We start from the raw sequence: 15,558 nt of genomic DNA on the forward strand, positions 1-15,558 counted from the left end.
GGGAAGCGCGCCTGCGCTGCCGGCAGGTCAGACGCGGCAGGCAGCAGGAGCCAGGATGCTCCGCGGGCTGGTGAGCCTGCACCGAGTCAGAGCTGCCGCAGAGAAGTCAGCAGGAGGGGCCGGCTCTGGGGGACCCCTGGGTGTCCAGAGGCAGCAATGGTGAGCTGGAGGGGAGGGAGACTGGAGGAGGTCGGGGAGGGTATCCAGAGCAGCAGGGGATGGGGAAGCAAGCAGCGCTGCGAGAGGAGGAGAGTCCGGGGCGTAGTGAAATGGGCTAGCACATGCCATATAAGAAGGCAGACAAACGAAGAGGACAAAAAAGGTGCTAGACACGCCCTCCCAAAGAAGGTCTTTCATAATGCTTTAAAGATGAAAAATGCTGCGGTATTCCCTACTAAGAACCCAAGCCGTAAAAATGCGGTGAGTGCATTGAACTATACTGAACAAAAAGGTGAGCTAAAGATACAGATTCTCCTCCAGTGCTTCAGGGGTATTCTGGACCACATTTTAGTTTAGGCCTAGGTCTACTGCTACTCTCCTACTTTAAAATACTATTCTTGGTTTTTCTTCTTCTCTCTCTCCTTCCCCCCCAACCAACCAAAAACCACAGCACGCATCATTAACTTTTCCTAACTAGCTCTCTTCACTTACTGCACTGCAAGCCGAATATCTGAAACTTTATCATCTGAGAAAATTCTCCCCCAAAGAGGAAAAATAGAGGTATTCAAGACACAAAGACCCCTTCTATCCTCTTTTCTGAAAGAAGCCTAATAAAAGTACACATAGCTCAGTTTTTATAGAATGTAAACCACAAATATCAATCCTTTTTTTCCCCTGTTCCTTCCACATTTCTTGGAAGATGTCCTTTTAATAAAACTTTTTAAGCCTGTCTTAGAGGTCTTAAGACAGTTTATTTCCCTTGATGTCGTAATACTGAACTGGTGCATAGCCCAGGACAAGCAATTACAGACAAGAGGAGACAGCTTCTAGGGAAGAGGAAAAAAAAAGTCATGTGTTGAACTGTTTTGTACAATATATATGTCTGCTAACCATTCTCTTTATATATGATTATGCTCTTAACTTCTTCAGTGAAATCTTACCAAAATTACAGTTTTTCTACTTTTTTATTATTATTTTGATCTAGAAGCATAAAGGGAGTGATGTTGAGTGGAAGGATTTGTGTTTGCATGATTTAAAAGTAAGGACTGCACAGGAAGAGAGTAGTTAAGACGTAGATTTTACATACTGGGTCTTCAGTGGACTGATTTGGATTCATGGATACATAATTCTCTTCACTGTCGTGCGAGTCACTGCTGGAAGTTGTGCTATGAACTGAATCCGGTCTGGGAGACATGGGAAACCTGGAGGAGCTAATTACCAGGAATTATTTTACAAACAATACATCTTGAATATCTTAAACCTCCTGGTAAACAACAAAAATAAGCATATTAGAGCTGAAATTTTCATTCAAGTTTACTAGAGTGTCACATTTTTTGGTTATACACAGTCCCTTATTTTTAATATTACAAAATAAAAATTCATATGGACACACTTTGTTTCAATGCATGTGTGCATAGACACACACACACACTTCCAAAGGAAACCTCAATTTGTATTACACAGGCTAAAAATATAATACAGATGTACACACATTTATTAACACTCTAGTCAACGAAAACAATTAATCCGAAAGAGGAAAAGCTAAGAAACTTACTCTCGTGCAAAGCTTCTGGTGATAGGAGATCTAACTGGGGCTTGTAATTCTTCCCATTCAGGCAGAGGTTTTATTTCTAGTGGAGCTGGTTTTGCTATATAAGAAACAGACAATCTTAAGGCACAGAACATTCCTAAACAAACTTAAATTTAATAGCTTTTCAAAGCCTAAAGCCTATTCAAAGCCTATTTTTAAAATAGTAAACGCTAGTTAGGAAAAGGAGACACTGTTCAGTTCTCAGAAAGCCATGAACTGTTTTTAGAAAATAAAATGCAATGTCATTATAACAACACCCCTTCCCCTCCTCCTCATCCCCCCCATCAGTTTGCTGCCTATCAGCAGATTTACCAAGACCAAACGGCAGGCATGTAGCACTAGTTCATGTGGAACGAGGGCTGTCATAAGTGACCACATGAGGAACTGACAGAAATCAGTTGCTTAATCAGTGCCGTTGTCTCACAAGGAAAAAGCAGAACTGTACTCATTATACTTTCATTATACTCACTCTTCAGATTGAGTTTATTGAAAAGTCAGCTCTCTTGCATATTGAATGTAAGGACTCACGATTCAAATTTTCTGGGTAAGTATCAGTCTTTAGTATCCCAAACAGTTTTCTCCTTTTCTCTGTTAAGGAGTCATAATTACGCACTCAAAGCGTATCAAGCCTACTCCAGGAATTCTGCCACTTTAACCCACTGGCTCATAAAAAGCTGTCACCACAGACTCAGAAGAGGAACTACAAGTCATCTATCTCAAGATAGAACGTATCATATGGGACAGGAGCGGCAGAACCGAACTTGACGTAGGCAAGATGATACTAAAGCTTGAGTGACACAAAAATGATCAGCGTGGCTCAGGTCCTCTGTAAAGGCCTGAGACTACATGGCAGGTATAATCGGCGGGCAAGGTACTGCTCCAGCAGAAAGAGAGTAAGGGCTTTGTCCAAAGCCCACTGAGAACAGCAGGAATATTTCATCCAGTTGCAACGGGCTTTATCAACCAAAGGTAATGATCAGTGACACTTCTGTGAGATTTTTAACATTATTTGTAATCTCCTCTACTTCTTGTGACTATACCAACTCAGCACCTTAAATAAAGCCCATCAGACTAACTGCAACGCTCATTGAGATGCATAAATAAATCTCTGTACTAGTAAATGGTCAGAAAATCAATATTTTGCTTTATTTCAGCGTTTAGCCAACAGCAGGAGACTCAAGTAAACTCTGATTTCAGGTTTGCCTAACGGAAGTTATTTCAAGCAACTTACAGGTAAGTCATATATACTTGCTTCTAAATAAACAGGCAAAAATAAATCCAAAATATTAACAGCTAAAACTTAAGAGATCAGAACACCCATGTTAATGTCAAGGAAATGTTTCCATGCGCTGTTCAAGCCAGAAAGACTTTAATTCCTTATATAGGAAACTTTTTGCTTGGCAAGGAAAACGCATCCATGATCTTAGATTATAATAGAAGTAAAAAGACCATACAAGAGTTAAAGTTATTCTAGAATAACAGTTTAGTTAATTTTTGTTTTACTTATTTTTATAAAGCTCCATATACATACAGTGCTAAAGTACATACCCTTTCTTCTTGTAGTAAAGTCACCTATGGTTTGTGAATCAGTTCGCTCTAAACCATGTGGTTTAGGTCTTAAAATTTTAGGACTTTGACCTAATTGGTAAAAAGAAGACTCTCTTAATAATATTCTATTTGTAACTGGAAAATGGAATTTTTAAATAAACAGCACAACCCCCTGCAGAAAGGTTAACGCCACAAGCATAAGCAAGCTGCTGAAGGAGAGTTTTACAGTCTAGCTAGGTCTCACACTAAGGGCTTAAGCACCAAACCAGAAACAAAGAAAACACTGCATGCAAGTATTTTGTCGAGGCAAGCATAAAAGGTGTACAAAAAGGCTAAAAAGTGCATCAACAAATATTGTAACTGATCATTAACTGGTTAACTGATTTCAAGTTGCATTACATAAAAAAATCCATATTTGAGGAATATCTAGCATGACAGGAGAACAGGCATGTTTCAGACGCAAGTTGAGGTACCCTCAAAGAAATTAAATCCTCTTTAGTCACAATATTACTTTGGAAGTAGTGATACTCTTGGGAGGTCTCCTATCCACTGTGCATCTCCCACTTGAGAAGCCCCAAGAATCTTTTTCCACACTGCATTTGTTAAACTTGTTCCCCAGAGGTCTATATCTGTCTGTACCAAAAACACCTCTCTGACCTTGCAGACACAGGGGGACTTTCTTTCCAAGCTCCCAGCCTGCATACTGTCCCCCCCCCCCAGCACAAGCCAACCTCCACCACAAATGACCCCGTCATAAAATTACATTCTCTAAACTTTTTTTAAATTGTATACATCTATATGCAAGTGCAGTAGATGCACTAATCATTCCCCAATATTTTATATTATCATACGTGATCATGCTATCATGTTATTAGCATACCATTCCCCTATGTAACTTTAGATGAATTTGATAACAAGGTGAAGAGTACAAACTAAGAAAACATCAGAGTCAATAAGCTCCCTACAGGCAGCAATATAACCCCTCTCCCAACAAGGAAGTTGTTAGCCAACTTGACCAATCTCTGTGACTGTTTCAGGTCACACAGTCTATTTTAAATAAATATGACCGATAATGCATAATAACCCTAACCCTTCATGAAAGTCTGTCTGATAAAGTGTTAATATTAGAAAAGGCCTTCAAGTGGTACACCAAGAAGCCATATGAAAGGTAAATCTTTACAATAAACCAATGAAAAGTTTAAGTCTGATTATGTTAGAAAGCTGCCCTACAGCACACAATAGAAAAGGGACTGGCACAGACTCAGATGTGGGCTGGTACTACCAGCAATGACTGAGAATGCTTTGTGAAAAATAAACTTGGCAACAAACACCAGAAGTTTGCAAATCTCTACCCCAAGGGTTTTGCATATGAAGTGCTCTATTACTGTTATCACTGAAGTATTGGGAATAATCAAGTAACAACAAGAAAGGTAAACAGAAAGGTTTTGTACCGTATCGCAACTTCTACACAGTGCTTCTGAGAGACCATGCAGGTAAGACAAAATTTATTTATTTACGAGTAGTGCTGCATAGCAACTTCCTTAAAAAGGATTTTCACACAGACAGTTCTTTTCCAATTTCAAAATCAGATGCTCCCTTAAATGGCTCGAAGTGCCGATGAAAAGACCAAGCAGTTGGGCAATGCTGACCAAAGACCCAGATTGTAAAGTGGTACACAAAGCAATTCTGTAAAGTATGCTGTTGACTGGAGCTAAGTCAAAAGCATGACCCAACATGTTGGCATAGTTCATTCTGAGCTGATTTCTTCAGTATCTTGCCTACAACTCTATGATAAAAGCTTGCCTATATAAAGAGACCAAGATCTTAAAATCGATTGAACAAATGTAGAAGTTCAAATTCAAACACCTTTTGTTAAGAACAATTTGCTGCTGAATATCATTACCTAATCATATTAACTTTGAGTTCCACAGTTTTATAATGAGATTTAAAAGAAATTTGGCCCAATACAACTGAATTTAAAATGCCAATCAATGCATTGACATACAAGCACAGATACGTGAGAAATCTAGAGAAATCTAGCAGAGGTAACAGGGTTAATGAAATTATTTAACCAGTGTGTACTTTATAACCTCTCTGCTCTTATAGCCAAACATAGGCTGAAGTGCCTGAAACCCATAATACAGAAGATAAGCACAAGGAACTCAGGGCTATGACTCATTATTTCTACTTTTGTTAAGGCTAAACGTGGTCTCATGCAGCTAACCTTCCTGAACTATGATTATCCCCATTTGTAAAATGTGGGTATTATGTAATTGCCTGCCTCATACTTAATTTAGCACTTATAAACCATTCTGAGACTTTCAGAAGAGCTATATAAATAAGTACAGGTCCCTATAATATTTCTCTTCTGCATCAGACAAGAACATACAAAATGTTCCAGCATAAAATAAACTCACTGAGCTTTCATCTCTTGCTGCTGAAAGACTGTTCAACCTAAATAAATTTGGTGGCAAAACAGCTTGCTGCTACCAACCAGCCAGAATAATGCAATTCCTCTAGTTTAATATGTCACAGAGAATTAAAATGTTTGTGCAGGTTTTTTTTCCCCCCCCTCCCTACAAAACAAAAAACAAAAGGCCTAATCTCTGTTGAGGAGCTTATACTGTGCAACAGAAAAGACCTGACACCAGGCAAAGAAAACGGGGAGGGGGGGGGGGGGGGCGGGGGAAATCACAATCACAAAACTGAGGTTACTTACTTGCGTCTGTAGTGCAGAATTCCTCCACCCCGTTTTTTCCCATTTAAGAAAACAAAGTAACACAAGCTAGGGCACAGAAAGCCCTTAATAATAGCCCTTACTCCCTCAAAAGACATATTTTTAATAAATCCATCAGAAATTTTAAAAGTGCCGTTCTTTATCTAAAAATTGGCAGTTCTGTCACTACCTTAAGCCAGATCCATGAACAGAAATACGTATCTTCTTAGAACTTTATATTTTAAGTACTGCGACTGAAATTCCTGGTGCTGCTCCCAAGTAACCTCACCAATCTTCTCCGAGAGCATATCCTAGCTGAATATAACACGGAGGAGAAAGTGCCTCACAGCCGTAGAACAGACTGGTCTCCAACATCTATTCGATTCGGAAATAATCACTAAAGGTAAGTGTCATAGGGCCGTTCTTCAAATCAGCTTAGTGAAGGTGGAAGGACAGTAGGTCTCTATGGAGAGTCTCTATGGAGAGCCTGGCTCCACACAGCATTCCAACGCCAGCAATACCGAGGAACGCATTTCCCATGGTTTAGGCCCACAGGCCCAAATTTACCTCATCTAATGTTTAGGCACTCACATAAAACAACATTTTTAACTTACACGCCTATTCTGGGAAAGATAAATCTGGGTAAAAAAAAAAAGACAGGTTTTTTATATATATATGTGGTGTTTTTTTTTTTTTTTAACTGAAAAGGAAATAAATTGTGTTGCAACACCACTGGATGCAAACCTACAGGGGAAAAAAAACCCAAATAAATTATGGCAAGTGAAACCAACCAAACAAGAAGTGAAAATTAGATGTTTTCATTGTTCAGTCAAGTCACCACCTGTGAAATGCAAAGTGCTCCAGCCAGGAGAGAGAAGCTCAGCTTCTGCACGTTCTATCAGACGAATACTGTGCAAGGGCACTCTGAGCTGAAAAATCACTAATGAAGTCTATTTTTCTAACAATTGGCTGCTTGTAAAAACTGCCAAGCAGAACAAGTGATTATGGATCTAGCGTTAGAGTGCACTCAGACGGCATGAATTCTGCTCCTGGCATTTCGGTGTGTGTCAATGCTGCCTTTGTCTGAGAAGTCATCAGGAGAAGAGTCCATGTCACATGTTTGGTTTTGTTTCAAATAATGGTTTAAACTGAAAAACCTTTTGGTTTTTCCCATCGACTAATGTATTATCTCTTCTTGTTTTCCATAAAACATTTGGAATATAATGTTGGGGGGGGGGAAGGGGTCCCACTGCTGCAAATTCCTGCATCAGAGTAGGTGGGTCCTAACATCTTTGGTTTTGTGGACGTAAGCCACTCACTGAAGAGCCTCATTTGTTTTCAGGCTATCACCTCCAAGCACTAGTACTAAACAAGATTTCTGTTAAGAACACTTCTTTTCTGACTGCCTGCTTGCTCCATGGCTTGCTGGCAAGGGATTTTACGTCAGGAAATTGCAAACATCCCCACGAAAGAGGCCAATGCTCTATTTAAGTACCAGTTATTTAGGGCTTAAAATTTTAAAGTAAATCTACTAACGTGACATAAAATTGAAGAAATGCGTGATCTGTTGATGCTGTTTCCTGGCCAACAGGGCTAATCCTCATGAGACAAGGAGATCAGACACAGGAATGCTACAGCAGTGCTTTACTTGGAATAGGAGGGGGAGAGCAAGAGGCAAAACCAGCCACATAAGTGCCCTGCATCCAGAAAAGTACTTTCAGAGAGACATAACTAACAGCAGTTTCCCATGTCCATTAAAAAAATACACATCTTTCCCCCTTTTCTCTGTAATTAGAGGAAACTGAAATTTGCACTGAGGTCCAAGAATTCCAGTACTCGGAACCACTGTAGATTTTTCCTTAAAAAACAAGGCTGAAGCTCATGGTCTTACTCCCACAGGGTCTATTATCTGGTTTTCAATTCTGCAGAATAACCTTCCCCTTTCCTTCTCTTCCTCACCCCAGTGAACTCTGATTCCTGAGTCCATGGTCTTCAGCAAGAGCTCTACAAATACCCTGAATTTGCTTTTTCATCTCTGTTTTTATTAAGACTATCTCCTGCCAAGGTACTTCTAATTAGAAACATGTATTTAATTATACAACATTCATATCCATTTCCATACTAGTATCCAGCAACAAATAGGAATATCAATAATGTGCTTAGTTCTGGTCAGTGATACCACATGGATGGTGATAACTACAGTCTCTTCAGGACAGTAAAAACAAACTGAAATCAATTTATTCTTTCACTATTATGAAATATAAAAAGCAGTCATCTAAAGAGAGGCTCTCCAGTTTTCTTAGACATCTTTATCTTCTCAAAATAACTTCTCTCAGAGCATTGGTACTTTGAATGCTCCAGAAATTAAAAATGAATTGGAAAAAATACCTGATTATAGAGAAGTCCAACTGCATATGACAACTAAGGTTCACTGGTATTCATAAAATATTTCCCAAATGCCATAAAAACTATTCAGAGAATACCAAAGCTATTAATCATCCAAATACTATTTGACTGCTCTAATTTGTGAGTAACCCTACATGTCTGTATTTAAAAAGACCCCAAAGCATGATGAACTAAAAGCATTCAACAACAAAGACAGTGTTTTAAGACCAAAGTACAGTATTGTGGAGTGTTTATTGATTAGTAGTTTAAGGCTGCACTAAGATTCATGAAGTCCAACAGATACTACCTGAGATCACTCCCCCCTCCCCTTTTTTTTTTTTTTTTTTAAACAAAACACAAAAAACGGACGGAGTCCATCTTGTTCACTGGAAAAATCAAGCCTAACATTAACTCTATTAAAAAGCCAATGGAATAGCATGACAATGTGTATATCAAAAACTATGTTTTCTTAAAAAGGCTTCAAGCACATAGGGAAGAAAAGAAAAGCTGTATGGAGGGAAGAAAAAAAATAGGGCGTACCCGTGTTCTCTTATTCCTGCTCTCCCTAGCATCTTTGGACTTCAACACAACCATTTCTACCGCTAGCATCAGAGCAAGCCTTGCAGTTTGTCTTCAGAAAACTCGTATGTTTAATTTTTTTAAAACCATTATGTCCAGTAAACCATACCTTCCTTTGCAGCTGTGATGCAGCCATCCAAACGAAATCTTTACTTGAAATTATTTGTTGTTTCAAAGTTTGGTAAGACAAATCACAGCTGCAAGTTAAGGACTGATGTATTGTAGCAAGGACGGATATAAATTTCATTTAAAGCTATTAAGTGAAAACTAGCCTTGTAGAAGTAATTTAGTACAGCCATGGAGGAAGAATAACTTTCAGCTAAATGGAAGTCTTTGGAGTTGTGGGGAAAAAGCGAAGAAAAGAAAAAAAAAAAATCAATAAATTCAGCCTGCTTTAGGAACTCTGAGGAAGCACCACAACATCCCCCAAAATCTTGTTTTTTTAAATTCCTAATTGGAATGAACAGGAGGTATAGCTTCCAAGAGTAAATGGAAGGATTAAATGCATGGATTTCTTAAAAGTAAAATGAACAGTATTTCTGCTCAGAAAAGTCATCATGAAAATTAGTTTCTTTTTTAACAGATCTTCAGTTCAGTTTTTGCTGCTGATTAAAATCACCATTCACGATTTTTCAATGCCTACTTGTCCTAAAGCCTGAGAAAATGAGTGATCCTTTATTTAAGAATATGCAAGACAATCATGATAGCATAGAACACTGCAGCATTGCCAACTTCTAATTATTGTTATTTTTAAAGAAATGTCAGCTCCTGTTGTCACAAACACTTTAACTGTTTCTCTGAAGTTTTATTTTGGGATGGTGTGGTGCTCCTGCTATATCAGGACGTGCAGTGTGTTCACATTGTCCAACTCAGACACTCAAACACGTAAATATTTAACAAGGAAACTGTTCACTAGGCTATTTATAACTAACTTAATGATTAATTTCCTTAACAACTACCTACTTTGCTTGGGATTTTTACAGCATCATACTACACTACAACAACAGGCGATTATGCCCGTCATCCAGAAGCATCACCATGGGTCCTATGGGGGCCAGAATGTGGCAGATGCTTCCTGCCACATGAAAGCTCTGTACACAATAACCTCTTCAAAGTGGGCCTATGCTCTTAAATAAAGAAAATGGGAATTTTTGAAGAAGTTAATCCGTTTCGGAGACACTCATGAGTAGTCATGGCAAAGATACAGCCACATTTTTATAAGCAATCCACATATTTGTGGTTTAACCACACAAATTATGCCTTGTAACATCTTAAATGAGAAAAATCTATAAGAAAAACAACAATTTTTTGAACATTTTTAAAACAATCACAAGTCCCAACTCCATGAGAATTTTTTTCCTCTCCCTTGGTTTCTTTTGTTTGTTTGTTTTCTTGTTTTCAAGGTGCAGCTGGTATTTTGTTGGCATGAAAAGAAACGTGTGCATCACTCACTAAATCCTAGCTTACCACTTGCTGGGCTGAAAATCACCAGGGCCAAGCAGCAGTCCCTTCTAAAGGCTATCATATGGACTCAAGTTGCAGGAGGGATCTCAGACTAAATGCTGATATATTTTTGTTGAAAGATAAGCCTTTTGTAAAAAAATAAAGGTGAAAATGCAATATACTAGCTATTGATTATTTTTACCATTTGCAAAATAATCTGTGCAATCCAACCCAAAACTAGGACTGAAAAATCTTGTTTAAAATAATCTTGATTGCAATTAAAATCTAACAATATTTGGGCAAATACAATTGCTATTCAAGACAAATGGAGCAAAGTCCAGTACTGTGTTGTAGGCTGGGAATCCCAAGTTCTTTATTGCCTCTGTCAGCAATCCGCTTAGTGATCCCCTGTGCGTCGTTCTATCACAGCTCCCCATGACCCCGAGCTGGGATCTGTGCTAAACTGAACTCTCTCGTAAAGTGTTTTTAAGTATGGATCAAAAACATCACAAAAATGGCAGTGTTACACTGTATTCAAATGAATAAGATTTAACTTTTGATTTTCATTCCATCATGGTCATGAATTGTTAATTCAGCCGTAAGCCCACAGTTCATGTATTTATTTTCAGAACCTTAAAAACCCCACTTTGGTACAGAGACATGCTGCCCCTCAGAAAAGAGAAGTTACCAAGTTACAGTCAGTAGGGCATCAAACCAAGACTTTGAAGAACTAAATTCTGCCATCGCCAATTCCATCATTGACTTAACTGTTTGATTCAGATATTGAAAAACTACGTTTTGTCAGTCGAAATGGCAAGCACGTATTTCTTAAGAGCTTTGTACTTTACAGATGAGATGTACACAGACACACACTGAATGTTACATAGCTGTAAGGAGTCCTTCTGGACAGCTCCTAAACAAGTATTTAAAAAAAAAAAAATCTTATTTTGTAGTAGTTTGGTCTTAAAGTCTTGCTTTAAGATCACAAGCCCCACCCCCCCTACCCCTGGAAATAAATCATGGGGCCGGAGGGGGTCATTATCATGCCCAGAGGCTCACAGACACCCCCATCTCTCAAATGCTGCCTCCTGACCTATAAAAACCAATTCACACCCTACCCCTTTTATTTTCGACCATGCACTTTCCTTGATCTCTGACTTACGTCACGTTTGTACTGAAGATTAAGATCGTCTAGACTCACAGACCTCTGTCAGGCGTGAAAACCTTCTTGTGGACTGCCAGCACAGCCACCCCGGACCTGCCTTGCTACACGGAGCGGTTCCCTGTGGAGCAGCGCAACGTTCAGTGCAGTCCTGCAAGCTGACAGCAGGACGGAGAGATCACAGCATCCACTGCCTCGCATCACAACCCTTTTCAGATATTTTGAAGAGCCCCAGGGAAAGTACGAGGTGGAGCAGAAGAGAACCTGGCTGCTCTTTGCTGCCTTAGCTGTCTAGGGAGTCTTCCTTCACTGCTTTTGGGCACCTTCAATTCTATGGCTCCTTCTTGGATAAATGGTAATTTGAGAAAGAAACATGTGACTGTCAAAACAAATGTCACATAACCGTTCTGTGGCAGAACCAGTCACAGTCTTTGAACAATTCAGAGAATAAGACCCAACTGCATGGATGGATGCAATATCTCTTCTGCTTGAAGCCTTTTGCTAGCAACAATGCTTCCAATTTAGCATCAGGACTTCATGCAACCGTGGCAAGCTAAAGCAGCCAAAAAGCAGAAATACAAAATCAATATAGGCAATGGTTCTTTATAGTAAAAGAAATAGCACCCTGAAAAAACAAATTAAAAAAGAGATTATTTTTGTCATCCAATTACAGGTGAATGCAGAAAAGCACCTGGCCAAACGCTCTCCATTTTGTCCCAAGCAATATACCACTTACCTTTTGGTATGCTTCTCTAAAGAAATAGTAAAGCACTTTGATTCAAGTTATTGGGGCAGGAAGCCAACACCATGTTTTGAAATTACTTTCAAGACTTCCAGAAAGTACTGGAAGCTCCCCACATTTACAGAAGCAGCTGTGAGCTAGAAAAATGAAACTACATGAAAATGTAGTGTAATCTCAAGACTATATATATTTATTTTTTTAAAATTTCTTATTATTTTTTAACCCATTTTCTAAAACAAACCTCTTCTAGAAACCAGTGGAAAAAGACACAGGGTATCTCGTAGCTCACCACGGCTCCTGGCCCAGGAAGGTGGGAAGACTGAAGAGCCTCAGGCTCTCACAGCAGGGGTGTGCAAGTACCCTCCTCAGAAGAACGTGCACGTACTTTAGTGAAGTTTAGACCTATTTATTATCTACATTTAGTTTACCCGTGGTTATTGATTTTTCTTAACTCAGTCCTCGCAACTTCTATATAACTGTACCTATTCTTAAAAATTTGGAGAATTTTAACAATTTAATAAATTATCCAGAACATCAGGCGTTTATATCAGACTGTGAAGACATACACATTACAGTCACTGCTGCTGATAGACAGATTGCCAGTTCCTTGCTGCCTGACACATTTTTCTTCAAAGACAGCAGAACCAGAAGTATCCGAGTATGTGTTTCATCTCAGGTTTACACACCAGAAACAGCAGAGGGGAGAGCAGGCTATATGCAACAGAATGGCCACTGCCATCACCGAGCCCTCCATCTTCTACCCTTGTCAAACTATACTGCCTATAAGCAGTAAGCCCTTAAACCAAAGAAGAAATAGAGGAGATGCTAAGCGTACACATTTGACAACAAAGAGCAGTGCATTCTATCTTTATGTGCTAGTTTCACTGCGTTATTTCTTTGTCAAGTGCTTTTTTTAGCACCGAACGTAACAAACTTCCCTGGCCCAGACAGAAACATTACTGAGCTAGAGCTAATGCTCACCTGAAAGGTGATGGTGATACTTCTCAGTAAGGATAGCTACCAAAAAGGAATTGTTACTGGGAGGCAGTGCAAACACTATTTTTGCAGCAATCTGTAAGCAATAAAAAAAGCAGCTTCTTCAGACAGAACATGAGATAGGCCCTCATATAGCTGGAGGCCTTAGCACCAACACACCTGATCTCTGCAGCAATACCACCTTTTGGAGAAGCAGCAGCCGTCTTCAACAGAAATTCTTGAACTAATGGCATATTAAAAAACCCAAAACATTTAAAGGAGAAATACCCAGAAGGTAACTCTTTTATGTACCACTTCCTCCCTTTCTATGCCTGCCTAAGTTTGATTGAACATACTGGCCAACTCGATACTTTCTATGCACTAATTTGCAGCAGAAGACCATTGTAGTGCATTTATAGAAGCAGAAACAACCTGGTAATAGAAGTTGCTACAAGAACTTGAAAGCTGGAAAAGCAACACAGTACAATATAAAGCACACACTCGTTTTAGTTAGGTAAGGGTCCACTAAAACAGTCCACTAAGAGAGTTTTATCCTATTTTAATTCCAAAGGAACTGCAGTTTCATTTTCCCAAAGGTATTTCTGGAAGGAGTTATCTGCATGGAGAACTCAACTACTGAAAAGGGAATATATTACCATCCTGATGTGTCAGCATATCTGCTCTTCACAACAATGGAAGCCTCGCAGCTGTACACTTGATAAAATTTGAGTGAGCCAGTGTGTGTGTGTTACTAAGATAAAACCCTCAGAGATAAATCAGAATCATTACCATTCTTGGTAGCTCAGGATCTTCACAAAGTCTTTTTCAGCCCCTAAGCATTTACTATACAATATTTACTTTTGGGGACAGTTTTACTTTACAATTACTTTATCTTCTAAATTATATTAAATAATCATATTGTTTTACAGTGATAACAGCTTCTAAAAGTCTACAGGCGAAAAATACAACCAGCCACTCTACACTCATTAAGAGGTATGTTAGTACATCTAAAAACCTTTTCCCTGATGTTAGCTAGCTCTTTCTACCTGTAAAGCACTTGAGGACGGGAGCAAAGCAGGAGCCTTACACGCCACTTTTAGAATGCGAAACACTAACTCAGTTTCAAGAAGAGAGATGCAAGAGCAGCGATGCTGCCCCAGCAGACATCTCTGCGACTGCTTTGCACTGCCAACAGCAAAAGCGAGAAGCTTTTCAACACAGAAATTTACTACTTTTGAAGGTCAAACATTTTATTAGTAAAATACACAAAGTGGCCAGTCAGGGAAAATATTTTAAAGCAATTCAGTGTTTATTTTGAGAATATTTTCCAGTATCGGCTTTCATCAATCTGTTTCTGTCCAGTATTTCTTAAGAACGAAACAAAACTACTGTCTGGTAACACGGAAACAATTGGACACAAGCAGAGAGCCAAGGTCTTGAAAAATGCCATGCCTCGTTTTCTGAAGATGGGCAGCCAGAATGAGACGTGGTGCTTCCCATTTCACACTGAGATCGTCTATATCATAACGATATTATCTACTTCACTTAATTACAAGCTGTTTTCACTTAGTGGTAAAAATACTGATTTAAAGGTTTAGTTAGTGAATATTTTGGATCATCTGAATATTTGCCATCGAGTTTTCTCAAAATGAAGTCAGCCATTCTCAATGTAAATGCTAATTTTTCAAGCACATAATTTTAAAAATAGGACTTACTCAAATAAAAAATAGTGCAGACATTTGATCTAACATTCTTTAGTTCCCACTTCTACAAGAAAGTTAGTTATCTTGTTTGAAAAACCGCCTAGTAGGGAAATAAGTTCCTTAAGCATTAACCTGTATTTCTGATAGGCTGGCTGATAAAACGTTTTAGATTAACTGGAAAGTCTAAGCTATTTATTAGTGATTCTCTGTATAAGTATCTCTTATAGACACATCACAACAGTATCTTCTTTGTTTCTTAAGAATACCGGTCACCCAAATAATCCTATTTTAAGGAAAAGTAAACCCAGTACACACCAGATTCAAAAAATTCATTTTTTAGGATAACTTTGAAGGGACCCTCCAAAATTTGGGTTTTTTTCAATTTTGTCATTGAAGCTGTTGCAGCTTCCTCAGATTCGTAACAGTCATCTTCCACACATTCAGCAGTTTAAAATATTTCCACATAAAGCTAGTTTTCCTTTTGCTTTATGACTTTGTTTAATCTACCACAGTCTATAGAGGCAAGGAAATTTTCACCTATTACAGTTTATATAA

General features: G+C 38.7%; 1 protein-coding gene and 1 long non-coding RNA gene across 7 annotated transcripts in view; one reads left to right on the plus strand and one right to left on the minus strand.

The window, feature by feature from the left end:
• GAB1 (GRB2 associated binding protein 1) overlaps positions 1-15,558 on the minus strand; it is a 102,093-nt gene that overhangs the window by 3,946 nt on the left and 82,589 nt on the right. For 3 of the 6 annotated variants that reach the window (XM_075150067.1, XM_075150065.1, XM_075150064.1), the window contains exons 7-9: positions 3,299-3,388; positions 1,715-1,808; positions 1,247-1,370 (exon numbers count right to left, since the gene is read on the minus strand). In XM_075150067.1, coding sequence (XP_075006168.1) covers positions 1,247-1,370; positions 1,715-1,808; positions 3,299-3,388 — 308 coding nt within the window. The remainder of the gene's footprint in view (positions 1-1,246; positions 1,371-1,714; positions 1,809-3,298; positions 3,389-15,558) is intronic. The other 3 variants (XM_075150069.1, XM_075150068.1, XM_075150066.1) reach the window with 1 other exon arrangement.
• LOC142082181 (uncharacterized) lies at positions 33-8,691 on the plus strand. Its single transcript, XR_012673603.1, has 4 exons — positions 33-159; positions 2,905-2,983; positions 6,245-6,417; positions 7,606-8,691. It is a non-coding gene; the product is annotated as an uncharacterized LOC142082181 (long non-coding RNA).

The sequence above is a fragment of the Calonectris borealis genome, chromosome 4 (genome assembly GCF_964195595.1).
Source record: "Calonectris borealis chromosome 4, bCalBor7.hap1.2, whole genome shotgun sequence".
NCBI classification, from domain to species: domain Eukaryota; kingdom Metazoa; phylum Chordata; class Aves; order Procellariiformes; family Procellariidae; genus Calonectris; species Calonectris borealis.